This window comes from Dioscorea cayenensis, chromosome 20, assembly GCF_009730915.1.
Source record: "Dioscorea cayenensis subsp. rotundata cultivar TDr96_F1 chromosome 20, TDr96_F1_v2_PseudoChromosome.rev07_lg8_w22 25.fasta, whole genome shotgun sequence".
Lineage (NCBI taxonomy): Eukaryota > Viridiplantae > Streptophyta > Magnoliopsida > Dioscoreales > Dioscoreaceae > Dioscorea > Dioscorea cayenensis.
In genome coordinates, this window is record NC_052490.1 from 30,704,200 (window position 1) to 30,721,546 (window position 17,347).

Here is a 17,347-nt window from a genome sequence, read left to right on the forward strand (position 1 = left end):
TATATGCACTAATAAATCAAAACCAAGAAAATACTTTTGACACGGATCTAGAAGTCTTATTGTCTTACAAAAGACAGCAAACCTGAGATAAGGATAAATACAACATGATAAACTCCACTTTAATTAAGTTGCATCAACAAATTAAAGCGTGCAACAATCTTGGCATGAAGTAGGTGTGAGAACTAAGGAAGGAAGTAGAGACGTGGAGTTAATCTCTACAAAACCATGCATTGCCACGTGTGATATGCAATAATATTGTGATTTAAATAAATAAATTCCTAATACTTCAACCAGTGGATACAGCCCAAATATATAAGTCTTATCCGAAAGTGAATCATTACCATTGCCATCAAGACAAAGAGAAAGGAGTGAACTCTCAAGCTTAAGGAAACCATTATATATATTTATATATATATATATATATGGCTTTAATTTGCTTTTAGTTTTCCTTAATGAGTTTGCATTGCTTGAAAGAAGAGTTCTAGAACAAGGAAACCACAATTGGGCTTCTCACAAAGTGGGCCCCATCACTCCACGAATAAGAACCTGACACGTGGGTCCCACTTAGGCTTGGATTTGCTGTGGCTTTGAGTGTGATAGTGAAGTTCTTCTTCTCTCCCACTCGTTTGAAACGGAGAACCTTGGGCTTGATTTCCACAGAGATATGGGCCGGTTCAATGATGCTAACGTGGTACTTTGCTTTGGCCCGGCCCACGTTGGTGACTGTTCGATGGACGGTGATGGTGCCGTTGATTAAAACAGAGACGGAGATGGATGGATGGTTGAGATTGGAAGGAGAGGGGGGTGAGTCAGGGCAAGGTGTGGTTGGATCCATCTGGGCTTTAATACTCGCGCATACGAAAAGGAGGTAATCCTCGTATGATGCATCGTAAATCAGGCCTGGATCCAATGCGTATGTGGGCCTTAAATGTCCAGAACCCATATCCAACGGCCCAGCCTCCTCCATGTCCGCATTTATTATAGCCAAGCCCTCATTGTTAAATATATTTGCTGAAAAAATAAACATTATTATTATTATTATTAATTTACTATAATAATAAAATTATTATTATAGAAATGGTTAATCAAGTCAGGTGTGCAGACCAGTGGTCATGAGTGCGGATCTAATGGCAGCAGAGGTCCACTTAGGGTGTATTGACTTGAGAAGTGCAGCAGCTGCAGAGACATGTGGGCAAGACATTGACGTGCCTGACATGATGTTATACTTGACACTTCGTTTGTCATCTTGAAGCTTTGTGGGTGAAGATGATTCACTCCATGCTGCCAATATGTTTAGCCCTGGTGCTGTTATGTCAGGCTGCACCCACAACACACAACACACTCAACATTCATCATATATATATATATATATTATATATATCATCATAATATGTTAATTTGTACCTTGAGGATGTTGTGTTCAATGGAGTTGGGTCCACGAGAAGAGAAGGCAGCCATGACTGGAGCTGGACTACTACCAAGAACAGTGTTGGCTCTCTCAATCATGGCAATAATTGGTTTACTTCTACTACTCCTGCTACCATTGATGTAACTTAGAACAAGAAGAACGTCCTTGGATGATATAGCGGTCGCCGGAAGTACGTGTGCGTCCACTGGAATCTCATCGCCGTTAGCAGGAGCATTGCCGAGTATCATGGCTACACCTCCTGCTCTCTTTACCTCCATTCCTTTTGCCACCCTTGTCCCACTCCCTCTCATACACACTACTATCTTTCCTTTAACCTTCTTATCCTCCAACGAATTTGGAAGACATTGCCTGTCGTATGTATAGAGTTAGTTCAAAGAATGAAAACTATATAATAACTTACTAATTAAGGTTTTGCATGTATATATATATACCCTGTGACGTTGTTTGGAGTGCCATGCAAGACGACGTTGGCAGAGTAAACCAAAGGGTAGAGCTTCTTTTTAAGTTTATACGGTGTGACTGTTTGTCCCTTGATTTGAAGTCCATTTCCAAGCAAGACGTGGGAGGTGAATGCACGGTCAATGGTGCTAGCAGCAACAGTGATCATCCATGGAGCAACGTTAGACACGGTGGCCGGAGTTGGCCCAGAGTTACCTGCACTGCATGCTACTATAATGTTCCTCTTAGTTGCATGCAAGGTTCCAATAGCAATGCCATCATGTGAGTACATTTGAGGTGAACCATTAGCACCAATGGAGATGCTAAGGATGTGAACTCCATCTCCGATGGCGTCGTCAATGGCGGCGAGCATATCGGCATCAAAGCAAGTGTTTTCAAGATTAGGATTAGGTCCTGGGATAGGCCAGCAGACCTTGTAGATTGCCAGACGAGCAAGAGGAGCTCCGCCGGATGCCGTTCCCCGGGCGAAGCCACCGAGAGCTGAAACATTACGGACAAGCCGGCCGGCCACCGTTGAAGCAGTGTGTGTACCATGACCATCATGATCTCTAGGTGAACGGTAGGCATATGACATGTTAAGTGCACCATAATAAGCTTCATATCCTTTGAGATAGTATCTAGCTCCAATTATTTTCCTGCACAATATATTCATATAATTAATCAAATTATATTAATATATTAGAATATTGCTCAATGATTAATATCATTCCATTGTCCTGTGCAAACTAAGCTAACCAATAATTGAACCGTGATGGAGTTAGTCAAAAAATTTAAATATTTTAGATTACAGACTTGCAGCATTGTCATCAATATGTAGATGAAAGTATATATATATATAAATAGTGGGAGTTTGTCCTGTTCCAAATGGGTGGAGAGATACAGTGAAAGCCAGAACCATCCTTTAGAGAAGGTAGGGACCAATGCATGTTGCCTAACAAAGTGAGAGGAGTTGAAGTGGAAGGTGGGTTCTTCTTCTTCTATATACCATATGGGACCAAATTAAAAGACTGGAAAGAGTTCACGAGATGAAATATTATACATGCACGGGATCATTTTCATCTCTCTCTCTCTTTAATTGTGAGTGTTGTTGATGTTGCTATATCACATCTATCAATAGAGGGTGGCCGGCAGGACAGGCATGCAACCATTGTTTAGAGTTTGGACCTTCTCAGAAACTTAGACAAGACAAACAAGTCCCACTGTCCAACATCAGAAAAAAAAAACTACAAATAGGGTTGGAAGAACGTGACCCTTTGGAATTTTGTGTCTATATATATATATATATATATATATCTTTATATATTTCATGATCATAATCCATTTTTCTTATGTATTTTAATTAAACTATTTGTATTAGACATAATAAATGAACTGTTAAGTAAAATTCAACTATTCTGGTGGAAAAATGTGTGTGTACTTCTATTATATTTTATGTCCATTGTTTGGACAAAGAGAAAGAAAGAAAGAAAGAAAGAAAGAAAGAAAGACTTATTATGTCTCCATCTCTTGGTAAGAACTTTGTATGAAGTATATAGAACACTATGTACTCGAATAGATGAATGATATTGATGTATGAAAACAGAGTAACATTTCATGAGATTGTATAGTAGAGGTCTCACCTATTGCAGTTGGATGAATTGAAGGCATCTCCAGCTTCACAGATTCCTTTCCATTGTTTGGGTATAGGTCCCATTCCATTATCTGCAAAACTTCTTGACTCTGGCCATATACCTTTATTCCAATTAAACTAATGTCTTAATTGTTTGCATAAAATATATGGTTCAAATCATGCACATGAGGAAGAAATAAGAAATGAATATCCAACCAGAATCTAGCATGCCAACAATGACATCTTCTCCATGTTTAGCTCTGAAGGGCATTTTGTAGTTCTGTGAACCTTCAGTTCCTTCTTCATGTCCTATGAAGTCCCATGACCTTGTTGTGTGCAGAGACCAACTCCCTGTATTGCTTGGAAAAACAGAGACCACATCCACTATTTCTATTGACCAACAAAAAAAAAATCATAGAAAAACATATCAAACAATGAATTCTACTATTTATATATATACAAACACTAGTAACTGATTACCAGTTAGTTTGGCAGCTTCCTCTTCAGTTAGCAATGCTGCAAACCCATTGATGCTGTTCTTGTAGCTGTATATAAGTGCTTCCTGTGCCTCCTCTTCACTAAGAGACAAATAAATGGATAAGGCTTGATAAGAGTGCCTAAACAGAGAAGCAAAGAAGAGATGAAAAGAAAGAGAAATTAAATAGTATGTCACCTCACCTGCTCTTGATAGAGATCAAGTTTGAAAGATGATCTTCTTGAATTTGTTGTGTGGTTTTAGTTCCACTATGCTCTCCCATGTACACAATGTAGACCTATAAATATTGACACAATTAACATTGAATCTCAGACATGAAAGCAAAGTAATGAAGTAATACTGGCCTGAGGCTTGTGAAGAGAGAAAACAGAGGAGAAGATTGAGAGAAATAGGAACAGAATGGCTTTGTTCATCTCTCAGTTTTTAAACTTCAAGAATGGTTTGTTTGGTGCTTTGTTTAGAGCCAATGGGCTGTTTATATAGGGGGAAGGAAGGAGAGAGATAGTGTCCAAAGATACATGGCACTACTTGAATGGAATGAGCTTATGGTCCAGTAACTTATCCATTGAAACTGGGCAAGTGTGGTGTTCTTGAAGTTCACCCACTAATTAGAATTCTTCTCCAGGAATCTGAGATAAAAGTTGCTTGTATTACATTTCAGAAAAATATATTAGTCCAAAGAGTTCACCATGCAAAACTGTAACTGACGAACCCATTTGAAAATGTATTAGTTTTGGCTCATTTTATATCTGATGCTATGCATATAGTGAGTAGTATTCTTAGTTAATTAATATATATTTTAGTAAGTAGATTACACCTAATCACATCTAATTTACTTTCCAAAATATACAGTCATTTATCAAGAATACAATTTAGTACTATATACTTACCCAATATTTTAAGTAATAAAAATGGAATGGTAATTCAAGTTATATATATAAACTTTTGATTTCTTTTCCTGCAATTGCTCACAATCACAGATTGATTAATTGTCCTAAATCATAGTTTTCACAACATATTCAATAATTCTATATGCTAAATATAATGAAATTTTAAAACCGTGGATCAAGTTGTATTCATTAATTATTTTCATTTTCATTCTCAAATAGCCCCTGCAAAATCAGCAAGCATGCAGCAATGAAGCTTTTGATTAAGAAGACCAGACCAGAATAACACCCCAAATGAACAGAACAAACAGAAGAAACCAATGTGATCCAGACCTGATGATCACGGCACAAGCTTTGGCTCTCAATTTGCAGCAGCAACAAGCAAGACAGCCACTAACTTAAAAATTTCCAAATCTTCCAGTACTACCACAAGGATCTCCTTCATCTTATCAAGATAGAGTAGCTTAGATTCCTTTGTTTTCTTATCAATAACTTGGCATCTAAGTGTAACTATCTTTAGAACATTCATATAGGTTGAGCATTCTTGTTTTGCCGGTATTTCTTCTTAGTGTCCATCATCATCATCATCATTAATCAACAACAACAACAACAACAACAACACCAACATCAACTTGATGGTGCCTTCCAAACAAGGGAATGCATGCACAAGTTCACTCTTCCAATTGACTGCCCTATTTTCAACTCAAAGTAACCATCTAACACTGTCCCACACCATGCACGCCCTGAAAGCTCAGCTCAGTAAGTGGCTACAATTTGATCTTTCTAGGTTCTAGCTTTCATTCATGATAAAGGCCTAGAAACAGACATTGAAACTGAAAAAGGTGCCATATTTACAGTGGCTATGCTTGCTGTAAAAATTGAAGATCATCATACTATAGCCAGCATGTTCTTTTCCTACAGACTTTCATGAAGGTCATGTACACATGATTTTTTTTTTTTTTTGGGTCATGTTGATTAGCATCTGGAATCATTTAAGAACTGTGCAGGTGAATATCATACTCCTGTCATGTGATCAGGCAAAGGCTTTTATTCTTGGGCAGATATCCGCCGCAACTAGGCTGATTCATGATTTCCCATCGGCTTCATTGCTTGCTTCAGCCAATTGCTTGATGAACATAACGACATCGTCGGATGAGTTCAGCAGGTACCTTGCATTCGAGCGTTTCCTTCCCACCGCGCAAGAGAAGTAGTTCTCGCCTTTCAGATCGAGCACTGATGATCCTTCATGCCATGCTGTAATCTCCTGAGGAAACTGTCCTCCTATTTGGGGACTAGCAGGCATTGCTACTTTCCTTTCTGGACCCACTGTAACCTTCTGTGTTTTTCCATGAGATGGCTTTGAGTTGCTTTTGTTATTAAATGGCTTCACTGCAGGGCCCCTGTCGTTGGGAGCCTTAGCATCGGCTGCCTTTGCTCTGGTTGAACTTACAGATTCAGGAGGAAGCTCTGGCTCGAAAAATGTATATATGTCTTCATCCTGAACCACAATATTCACATTCTTTGAGACTTAAAATGATGATAATAGACCATAAAATAAAGACGCATTTAGTACTGATGCAAAGCTAATGCAAAGTAGTAGGATAAGCATCGAGACCAGCCACTTAATAAAGAAAATTTACCTTTCCTAGGAAGTGGCCAATGCACAAAACATAATCAATTGGTGTAACCATGCTTTTGCTGTGAACTATTTCTCCCAATATTCGATCAATTGCGGCACCCTACATGAAACAAGAAAAAAAAAAATTTCAATGAAATAAAGTAAATTTTCTGATTTTGCCAACTAGATTAGTGTGAGAAGTGAAACTTCAACTGTTCTTTCAACATATACGTAACAGGTTCAAAATTATAAAATAGTATGATGCCAACAAGAGACTCATCACAGTATCACGATAAGAAGCAATGAAATATTCTGAAGCTCTCTACATTCACCAAACGGGGCAAAAATTAGGCAATCTGTGTATCCCACTTGATGGAAACAATCTAAAGTACTGTTCCTATTGTATAAATCAACCGAGTCATAACCATACCTTGGTAACTCCAACTGATCGGACCTCAACAGATCGACTACCTTGGACAACATCAACAGCTGCATTGGAGATTGGGCCTGTCCACAAATGTTGTAGCATGTCCCTTGCTTGAAGCCTTCCAAATTCAATATCTACAAAAAATAAATGATAACTCAGAGAGAGAAAATTCAATCACAACTAACCAGATTATCATTGGATAAAGTCGCTTACCTGCATACTTGTAATTCCACACTAGTGAAGTCTCACGGTGTTCAAAATGAGATCTCGGTGTTCTGGCAGTGAAGTAGTCAAAAACATGCTGCAAAATTTTCATTAGAATAACAACTCTAGTTCAGTTAAAAGCACATCACATCATCATAACTTCAAAGCAATAATATATAGATATATAAGCACCTTTACACTTTCAACCCAGTCCATGTTCAAATGCTCTGGCATTGTTGTCATCCAGTCACCCTCTGTCCGGCGCAGAAACATCCCATTTTCTGCTGCCAGCCACATATGGTACTCGCCAAAATTCTGTAGGAAGGACAAAAGTTTCAGCACTGCATATACCTACTATCGAGGACTACACATGAACTACATGAAGAAAACGTTACATCATCTAAAACACTTCGGTCACTCCCGCTGAGTACAACAACAGTTGTCTTTGGGTCATCACATAGATTACTTAGAGGGCCTTTTAATTCTGGGTGCAATTTCAGCTCCATCTCTTTAATTTGATCACCTCCTCTTCGTCCAGACGATTCAACTGATCCTGTCAGTGTTGAATTGAACCCCTACAGTTAGCAAGGAGACATGATTAGTCAAATTAACTCAAATCATTTAAGTGAAGGATTGTAATAAATCATAGTGTTATGCAAGCATTCAATGAAAAGAACTCAATACAAACATATTTTTTTGGTAGCATACGACGCCCAAACAAACAGTTCAAGAAAACAGCAACTTTCATTTCTCGGAATTAGACCATTGGCATCTCAAACATCCTTCTGCCAAAAAATAAGGTAGACTAAAATGCGTGCTCATGTCTAATAAGCACTGTGGGAAGTGCAATATTGCTTGTCAAAAGTCCTTAATGATATTAAATCCTTAAATAATTTGTTTTTGTCATAAGTTCAAATGTAATTTTGTCTTGACTACATACAATGTGCACCAAGCAGGAAACAGACCTTACAGTTAAGAAAGCCCGAGCTCAATTCATCAAAACATATAAGAAAAAAGAGCTCATGAAGATACAACCTATTCAATTTAAAAGGAAAAGTTATGAGACATGATTATTACCAAAATGAGTAGTCGGTTTTTGGCGTGCATATATTGTTCAACTGCGGTCTGGGAAGGAAGCAAAGGTGGAACTTGTCTTGTTCTTATTTGAGCCTCAACTACAGTATCATTCAGTTCACTGAAAGCAAAATATTTGTTAAGATGAACTTTGTATGAACATATAGACCGCATTTAACACATACGAGCATTTGGCATATAAACCAAATATTATATCGCAAATACAACACACAAATTAATCAAGTAAGAAGAAATAAACTATTTGCACTCATAAGTAAAATATGTTGTGAAGTACCAAAATATAGACAGGTAAAACATTGACTTCATCAGGGAGAAATCAAGGTAGGCACCCATTCCACTGTCTGAGACTTGTGAAACCAATAATATAAAAGATATAACAATTGCAGGGAAAGGCTTTGTCCATCAAATTTCATTTTACATACAAAACAGTGTTGATATGAGTTGATTTTTAATAAGATTTGGAAATTCAATACTCATCCAGCATATTTTTTAATACACGTGCCACCAAGTCAACTATGCACAGTTCAGTTCATTTATTTCAAATATTCTTTACATTGCAATCGCCAATGTCAAGATTTTTGTTAAATTTAGTTCAGCATTTTGAAAAATTAAAATTTCTGGCACATACAGTAAAAGAAAAATGAAAGGAAACGAGAAAGGTTTTCATGACTCACACTGAATGACAAATTAAGCTTTCAGATTCCTACCTTACAAAGGTTTGTGCCCACTCTTGAGCTGTGTGTGTAGTCACATGTGCAAAATTATGTCTATGCCTTTTTTCTCTCTCCTCAGGATTCATGGTTAATGCAATGAAAATTGAGTTAGCGACTTCGGTGATATTCCATGGGTTCACCAGAAGGGCGCCAGCCCCGAGAGATTGTGCTGCTCCAGCGAACTGGAACAGAGAGAAAAGGGAGAAATAAGCAACCTCGAGTTTGGTGGTGTGTAATCCCCTAACTTAAAAAACATAATAGATAACAGAATGGAAATAAATAATGAGGTCACTTGCTGAAGACATAATTAAACTATAATTCCAATTCAAATATTCTTCCATTTTTGTGCAAAAATTAATTTGCTAGGATTTCTCGATATAGAATAGAAGGCTTGATGTGAACATATCCAAAATGGAAATGGTAATGATACCTCACTAAGTATGAGGACCCCTTTCTTTGCATTTTGGCATGCCACAAATTCATAGCTCACAAGATTCATCCCGTCTCTCAATGACGTCACCAGAGCCACATCTGGAATCACAAAGGGAAAACCGGCAATAACATAATAGTTAAGTCAAAAGGAACAGTTCATGGAAGGCCCTTGCTAAGCATAGACTTCAGAAAACCATGAGCAGCAATGATTATGGCCATGACAATCTTATTACAGAATCTTTTTCTCTAGCATGAGTCAGCTTCTCATCAACAAACTTTCTGGTGAATGGATTTCCCCATCTACCAGAAATTTAGCAATTGTCATATCAACCTTTGACCTTTTTGAAACAATTTCAATTGGCTAGTCTCTGAATTGCAAAAATCATTTGGTAGTTGAATGTGATTACATAATAAAGGGTTACCATTACAGCCAAGAACTGTAGCATTAAAGAAACAGAAATTTCAGCATGCTATCATCTTTACTGTTGTTTGACTCGACATGCTAGTATGTAGCATTAGTCTATGGATACAAGTGCAATCCCTGCAACCGATGAGCACAGCCCTGACATGAGTCACATAAGCATGAGACACATAAACCAGGGCAACTGACCCAAATAGTTGAATCGCAGGTTTCAAGAAGATCTCAAGCACAAGCCTTGTGTATTTTTACTTAAGCATTATTACACAAATGCAATAAATTCAAAGATGATACTATCCAAAATTTTTAAAGTTTTGAACTTTAAACTAAGACCAGATGATTATGCCCCATTTACTTAGCATCAGATGAAATGTTTAAGAAGAAACAGAACCAAAATTCCATTTCATAATTCCAAGTAGATTAAGCTTCAATCCCATTCTAATTTTAGAGCCTAAAATACAGGTACTCAATACAGACAGATATGAAAGAATCAAAGAAATAGAGATATATTTAATTAAGACAAAAACAAATATCAATGGCTTTTATATCACTGCCGCAGATTTACCAGTGATAAATCTGCTGCATAAATAAACATGAAGAAATGTGCTGGTAACACAACAGGCAAATCCATTACTAGGAAAGGGTAAATAAATATAATGGATTCCTAAGTTACCACATAAGAAAGAAATGGAGAACACTAATTCAGAGTTGAAGTACGTACCAGTAACAGCATACAGAGCACATAATGCATGGAAATCGAGGGAGCGATCCTGCAAAAAGAGAAGAGTTTCATTGAGAAAGTGACTTTCCTTCATGATCATAAATGAATAACAAGTGATGCATCATAATTGAAAACATAAACACATCACATAGGAGGTTGAAAATTGTACTAAATTCATAAAAAATGAGCTAGGGTACTAGGCATTGTCCACATTTGATAACCACCCCGCCATAAAGAGATTGCAAAGACTACATTTCACAGAGGAGAAGCATTCACACTCAAGTAAGAGTTTTCATTGATGACCAGGATGAGGTAGGGACTCGGTCTCTCCACATAATGTCTGCATATATTTAACCTCCAAAAGCTCCTTAAAAGATAAGCCTTAAAAACAATCTACATGAAAATGATCCAATTACGAAGGGGAAAAAACCTAGTTCAATATATTTTATTAGATAAAAACAAATAATAAACCTCTACAAAACATTTGGACATATCAATCACATAAAAGATCAAAATAAAAGCACAAGATTTAATGGGCACAGAATCTATCAAAAGAATACTCAATCGACTGCATCATGAGGTTTTGTCAAAATTTAGAGGATGAGATAGTGCAAAAGACTAACCAGATGAAGTAAGGGAACGCCTGTTAGTGTCCCAAAACGGCCATTTATGCGGCCGACAATTTCATGGACCTGACTGGTAAGTTTCTGATCTGGCAAACCAAAAAAAAGCACATAGAATCAAAGTAAACTCAATAACATTTTTAAAAAGGCAACAACATTTCACATTAAAAATAAATAGTTTATAGTCAAGACGCTGTTCTGCAATACTATGATCTCAAGCTAGTACAAAGACAGTGATACAATGGAAGAACCACACATAAGCTCCTCAAAACAAATTCTACAAACAACAAAGTTAGTAGTTACATTTTAAATAACTTGTCCAAGCATCAATGAGAATAGCTAGATAGATTGCTGAAGTGGGTTCGCATTCAAAACACATAAAATGATTTCTTTCCTTTGGTTGTTAATTATTTTAGTTTGTAATATTTAAAACTTCATATCTCCAACTGTAAGAATAAATAGAAAAGAGGCAAAAAGAGATTATCGCTTTAATATTAATTGAGCCAGAATATGAAGACATATGAAGTGTAGAGCAGTTAATAAGATGGTACACGTACACTCAGGAACATCTGTTCTTGTTGGTACAGCAATTTGCAATAGAACTACTTTATCATGCCATGATGGATTCTCCTCTAGGAACTTTTCAAAGGCCAAAATCTTTTGAGGGATCCCTTTTATCATGTCAAGACGATCAACACCCAACATTACCTAGCCATTGAAGGTATCAAGATAACAGAAAAGATAACACAAAAATTGGTACCAACCAAATGGCAGCAAGTAATACAGAAACAAGTGTAAACTTGCAGCCGAAATTCAGGAAAATAATGAAAAACACACAAACCTGAGCAATAAGGAAAATATTGTGCATCTTGACACGGCATAGTTGTTGTTAACTTGTTATATGATACAATTTTATAAAGACAACAAATCCTTGGTCAAGACTTGCATGGTAAACCAAGTAAAAGATAATCAAAAAAATTAAGAAGCTTGCTATTAGATGAAGTCAATAAGCAAAAAGTTTCATTCAAGCTTTTGTGGGGCACTGGTAACTTAGATTCTTCAGATTTGATGGTGAGATAAGGCAAATGGCATGGTTTGTGATAATAGTTTAATTGATAGATAGCTCTGTGATAATATTGCTCTTATGAACAAATTTGTGGTGAAGATCAATCTTTGGATTTTGTGCAAATCTAGGAGTTATCTGTTAGGGAAAAAAAGCATTTGTGCATGCACCCATTCACTAAGCTATGAATAGATGCAAAGTAATTTGCTCATTACCTTTCGACCAGCAAATCTTTTCTCCAGCTCACGGATGCGCTCTTTCACTGTTGAAAGTTCAAGAGCTCGTCTAAACCGATCAGAGTCTATCCCAATTGGAAACTGAAGTTTAAAAGAGCAATGCATCAAAAATAGGATCTGGCAATGAATGCTTGCAAGTAAAACATAAGAATATGAATATAGAAAATATAACTTCCAATTATATAATACTTCACATTACAAATACAAATGAAAAAGGTAATATTTATCCACATAAGCTTGATGCTTAGTATATCATGCACATGATAAGATAATTTGTGTGAGATTTTACCGCAGCAACTCGAGTCATCTTTCCTTGATCTTCCACCCCTTCTGGTGTACCCTCAAGTCCAAGGATTCTTGTGCAAGCACTAACAAAGTGCCTTGCATAGTCATATGTGTGGAAACTGACCAATCAAAAAACAAATCATCAAAGTTACATGATAGATGATTCTTAAATAAACAGAACAAAACTTCAAGAGAATACTGCTCAAACATGGGATTTTACATATCACTTGATTATGTGATGCCATAATATATAGAACTTTCTCAAGAAATCAGAGGCAGACTGGCCAAATGGATAACAAATCGTGCTGAGCTACAACCACAGACCTATTGACCTGATTATATATGTAGATGATGAAGCTTGTATTGTGGACAAGATGCTTCATATGTGTTCTAAAATATGACAATAGCATTCCTAAATCCTTGGATGAAAAACATTAATTTTCATCATAACTATGCTGCAACATAAAAATCAGGGACACCAATGAAGACTGGATCCACAAGAAATGGATGAATCTTTTCTTCACTTCTTTAATTTAATGACTTATGATTAAAAAACAAATGCAGGGGTCATATTCTTGAGAAAAACATGAAGGCCGAGCAAGCAAGCAAGGAAAAAATCTTGTGATGTTCTCTAGTTAGTATTCCATTTTACCTGAAAAATAAAGGCAAAGATCCCAAATAATGATATTGTGACGTTAGCGATTGAGCAAGAAACGACAAACATATGTGAAAGTAACACTTGCATATGCATAAATTGCAAGACAACAAATAATTGGGGGTCCATAAGAACCTGGCTCTTCGTGTGATATAATCGGTCCACGTTACAGGTTACGTCATTACTAAACATGTGCACCGTCCGAATTCACTTGTTTATTACGCTTTACTTTACCACAAGATTCTTCTTTATTAATTATATAGTAATTGAAGTATAGTAAGAAGCATTTCTATCATGTCTAGAAGACAAGGTAGAGAGCCATTCTAGTTTGTAAATTCTCTAAACATGTGCATGCTTTCTGAGTGTGTGCCATGTGGCATAAAAGTTGATCTAAGAGTGGAATACAGATTGCCATGAAGTGCTAAACAATTCTGACCACTATCAAAAGTATTTAAATTAAATAACTGCTTACCCGACTAAATCAGCTGCAAGAACAGATCTCAACAATTCTGACCGGGATGGCAAGGTCCTATGAATTTCCGACGAGGGGAATGGTGTGTGGAGAAACCAACCAACTTTCATGTTTCTATCATGCTCCTTCAAGCATTTTGGAAGAAACATGAGATGGTAGTCATGGCACCAAATCACATCCCCCTCTTCATAATGTTGGCTTACAACATCAGCAAACATCTGGTTTGCTCGCTTATACGCATCAAATTGGGATTGGAAACTACGAGTGGTCGCAAGTCGATCTTCTTGAGGGAGCCCAAGGTAATGAAAAAGGGGCCACAGGATATTGTTGCAGTAGCCATTGTAGTACTGATGTACTATTTCTTCATCAAGAAAGACCGGAATGCATCTCTGCATCAGTGTTCCAAGACGTGTGGTTCAAGAGGCAAAAGCACAATTCTAATTCTTGAGAAGAAAAACATCGAGGTACAAATAAGGCTAAGCTATCAAACAATAAACAGAGCCCATGGACATCCAAAGTTTCAATTTTTTTCACATACCTTTGTGGCCAATGCCTTTGTAAGGGCTTTCTGCCCAACCTCATCTGGCACATTCACGCCAGCCCATCCAATCCATTTAGCATCAACATCTCTCACGCCTGCAAAGGAGAAATCATTGTAACCACACAACAAAAAATGGTGGTGCCTGAATCACATACCACAAACGCCTTGCTTGCATAATGCAAAGCAAATCTTGACAGCAACCAGCAAACAAAGTAAATCATAATTTGATTGCGCAAAATCAAAACACATAAATAGAAATGAAGCTGAAGAAAAGAAAAAAGAAATAAAGAAATAAAGAAAAAGGAAACAAGAAAAATATTGGCCACAAGAACCACATACGAAAGAAGAACACATCCTCCACATCCAGCTCCCTCCATTATACGCTACACTATCAAAAGGAAAAGAGCGATAAATGCCACCATTGATCCCTAGGGTTATAGGATCGCTAAACGACATGCTTCTTCACAAGCAAAACCGGCATATCACACAGTGGAAAAAGCAGTCAAACAAACATCCAAAACAGGGGTATTGGAAACATGCGATGCGAGCCTTTACCAAGAAGAGCAGAGACGAGGCCACCGGCACTGATCTCCAGCGACCACGATTCCTCCCCACGACGGATGGCCGAAACAGGCAACCGATTCGCAACGACGAGCAAGCGTTGCTTGAAAGGAGTTCGGTCCCTGCCAATACAGAAGCCCTGGCTGGAGTTCATTCGTGGAATAGCACTAGTATCCTCAGAGGTCTCCTCCTCCTCCTCGTCGTCGTCGTCGTCGTCGTCGTCGTCGTCGTCGGCAACAGCAGCAGCAGCAGCAGCAGCAGCCGGGGTTTGTTCGTCCTCGGCGTCGTGCTCAATAGGTCCAGGGCCCCAAGGGATCTCACCCCTGCTACTCCCTTCCTCGAAGTTAAACGCGCGGTTTAGTTTCCGCAGCTCGTGCTCGCGCATCAACCGCTCGACGCGCGTTGAGTTACGGTTACCGCACTTGTTGCCCGGCATGTGTTCGGTCTGGAACCCCGCCGATGCCAGCTTCATCCACTCCTGACTCCGCCCTACATTGCCAAATACCACTCCTTCATCACCAACATTAACCAAATCAAACCCAACCAAAACCAGACTCAATTAAAAACACCTAATTAAATCCAAAACCAAAACGGGAAGGATAGGATATGATTGGTGACTGCTCTCCTGATGCTGGATGGTCTATGAGAGAGATAGAGAATAATAATGGAGATTACAGGACCTTTTCCTTCTCGTTCTCTTTCTTTTTTTTTTTCTCTCATAACAACAGCAAGACATGCACCGCATGGAGATCACACAAATCAAGGCTGATTCGCAGAACCACACCCCAGCCCCTTCTATTCTTCTTCATCGTGTGCTGCGTCATCCATCCCGAACCGAATTATATATATATATATATATATATTTTCGTATTTTCCGTAACAAACCACAAAACCAAGAAACAAAAACTAATAAAATAAAATAAATAAGAAAACCACGTCCCCACTCACAGCAGGCACAGCCACGAAAACCGCTGGAGCGATGGTCGGAGAACTGCTAAAGATTTGGGTTCGATTGGGCGAGACTGGGGAGGAAATTGCGAGCTATTTATATGTGCGCGTGTGCGTGCGGGTTTGCTTGTGCGTGTGCGTGTGGGGACGGCAAGGCCAAGTTGGGGGCCGATATTTTTAGTGTTTCCAAGCGGTGAACTATGTCATCGAGTATTAGTAGTATTATTATTATCATTATTATTATGATGATGTTTCATGTTTGTAATTGTGTGTGGTGAGATTGATAGAAGATTATAAAAACCAAAAGAGTTACCCGGGTTTGACGATGAGATCTTGTTTTAGAGTTGATGAATGAGGAACGAAGAAAAAAGCAGCTGTTTGAGTACTGGTACTAGAGCGCGTGGTTTTGATGATAAGCACCGCTCGCTTGCTCTAGCTTTTAGATCTCTTTATAGAAGAGAGAGAAAGAGAGAGAGAGAGAGAGAGAGAGAAACACAAGGGGGGCGGTGTGGAGGGGAGAGAGGGCATGGCGCCATGCAGGACATACTCACCCACACACACATATATATATATATATATATATATACAAATCCCTTCGACTGCACACCCCCATTTTCTTTCTTTTGAGTGTTTTTATTTTAATTTTTATGTAATGTGTTATAGGGGAAGTATTATGGTTTTAATTATTGTTTTTTTAATGTAGAAATGGGGATGAGTAATTTGGAATGGTGTTGTAATAAAAAGTATAATAATTTATTTATAAAAATATATATATATTGTTTTTGTTGAAATGTGTTTATTTGATATGGCCCTCCTACTTTAAATTTTGATTTTTTTTGTTTTACGGAAATGTATTGTCGTTTTTTATTTTTTGGATTTGTCAATCTATATAATTATTTAAAAGCAACACGTGCTGTTAATATGTTTAATACAATGTATGTGAAAAATATTTATTATATTCCATTTTTTCTCTAAAAAATCAAAAGAATTAAGTTATAATTTCCTACACCGTTCAATATATAAATATATAAAACAATACCAACAAATAAAAAAGATAAAAAGAAAATAAAAAGAAAAGAAAAACCCAGTCCATGAAGAAAAGAAAGGTGTGAGAATAACGCATTTATAAATTAAAAAAGAAATAAACTCAAGTGATAAACATAAGGTGTTATTAGCTGTACTCCAAAGAATCCAAACATCAAACCCCAAAATGGAAGCCTCGCCAGCACCACAAATATATCTGGCAAGCAAAATGTAAAATGTAAAGCCCTCCCAAAATAGCATTTAAATCTAAGGCCTATCTTACTACTCAGTACAAAATTCCAACAAACATAAAGAGAGAGAGAGAGAGAGACTAAAAGACAGGGATTTTGATGGTGGTGGTGGTGGTGGAGGTGGAGGTGGAGGTGGAGGTGGTGATCCGTGAGTCCGTTCTGAAAGGACAGGGAGAGGTAC

General features: G+C 37.6%; 2 protein-coding genes across 6 annotated transcripts; both read right to left on the reverse strand.

Annotated features, from left to right (window-relative positions):
• Window positions 1-319: 319 nt before the first annotated feature.
• Window positions 320-5,531, reverse strand: LOC120251233 (subtilisin-like protease SBT5.6). Of its 2 annotated transcripts, XM_039259776.1 has the most exons (10): window positions 5,214-5,531; window positions 4,338-4,622; window positions 4,176-4,270; window positions 3,978-4,075; window positions 3,714-3,887; window positions 3,508-3,619; window positions 1,861-2,523; window positions 1,405-1,777; window positions 1,105-1,318; window positions 320-1,011 (listed from the first exon to the last, which is right to left on the reverse strand). In XM_039259776.1, exons 2-10 carry the CDS (start codon window positions 4,404-4,406, stop codon window positions 482-484), a joined length of 2,328 nt encoding a protein of 775 aa, XP_039115710.1. In that variant the 5' UTR covers window positions 4,407-4,622; window positions 5,214-5,531; the 3' UTR covers window positions 320-481. The 2 variants fall into 2 exon arrangements, with proteins under 2 accessions (XP_039115710.1, XP_039115712.1); XM_039259778.1 differs by lacking the exon at window positions 4,338-4,622 and having other exon boundaries at window positions 321-1,011.
• Window positions 5,532-5,714: 183 nt separating this feature from the next.
• LOC120251231 (alpha,alpha-trehalose-phosphate synthase [UDP-forming] 1-like) lies at window positions 5,715-16,436 on the reverse strand. Of its 4 annotated transcripts, XM_039259772.1 has the most exons (19): window positions 15,893-16,091; window positions 15,625-15,759; window positions 14,939-15,433; window positions 14,381-14,478; window positions 13,843-14,231; window positions 12,720-12,834; window positions 12,410-12,511; window positions 11,689-11,839; window positions 11,132-11,220; window positions 10,509-10,557; window positions 9,368-9,468; window positions 8,932-9,119; window positions 8,207-8,324; window positions 7,525-7,704; window positions 7,322-7,444; window positions 7,139-7,226; window positions 6,929-7,059; window positions 6,521-6,619; window positions 5,715-6,378 (listed from the first exon to the last, which is right to left on the reverse strand). In XM_039259772.1, exons 2-19 carry the CDS (start codon window positions 15,662-15,664, stop codon window positions 5,965-5,967), a joined length of 2,970 nt encoding a protein of 989 aa, XP_039115706.1. In that variant the 5' UTR covers window positions 15,665-15,759; window positions 15,893-16,091; the 3' UTR covers window positions 5,715-5,964. The 4 variants fall into 4 exon arrangements, with proteins under 4 accessions (XP_039115706.1, XP_039115707.1, XP_039115709.1 ...); XM_039259773.1 differs by lacking the exons at window positions 15,625-15,759; window positions 15,893-16,091 and adding an exon at window positions 16,206-16,436; XM_039259775.1 differs by lacking the exon at window positions 15,625-15,759 and having other exon boundaries at window positions 15,893-16,089.
• Window positions 16,437-17,347: the final 911 nt, after the last annotated feature.

Coding starts and splice junctions, on each gene's coding strand:
- LOC120251231 (XM_039259772.1), bottom strand. CDS start 15,664: ATGAGAGAAAAAAAAAAAGAAAGAGAACGAGAAGGAAAAG. Junction 14,232..14,380: donor CAAAGGCATTGGCCACAAAG/GTATGTGAAAAA, acceptor ACACTGATGCAG/AGATGCATTCCGGTCTTTCT. Junction 11,840..12,409: donor AAAGATTTGCTGGTCGAAAG/GTAATGAGCAAA, acceptor TTCAATGGCTAG/GTAATGTTGGGTGTTGATCG.
- LOC120251233 (XM_039259776.1), bottom strand. CDS start 4,406: ATGAACAAAGCCATTCTGTTCCTATTTCTCTCAATCTTCTCCTCTGTT. Junction 4,076..4,175: donor TTGATCTCTATCAAGAGCAG/GTGAGGTGACAT, acceptor TTTGTCTCTTAG/TGAAGAGGAGGCACAGGAAG. Junction 1,012..1,104: donor ATCCGCACTCATGACCACTG/GTCTGCACACCT, acceptor TTATTTTTTCAG/CAAATATATTTAACAATGAG.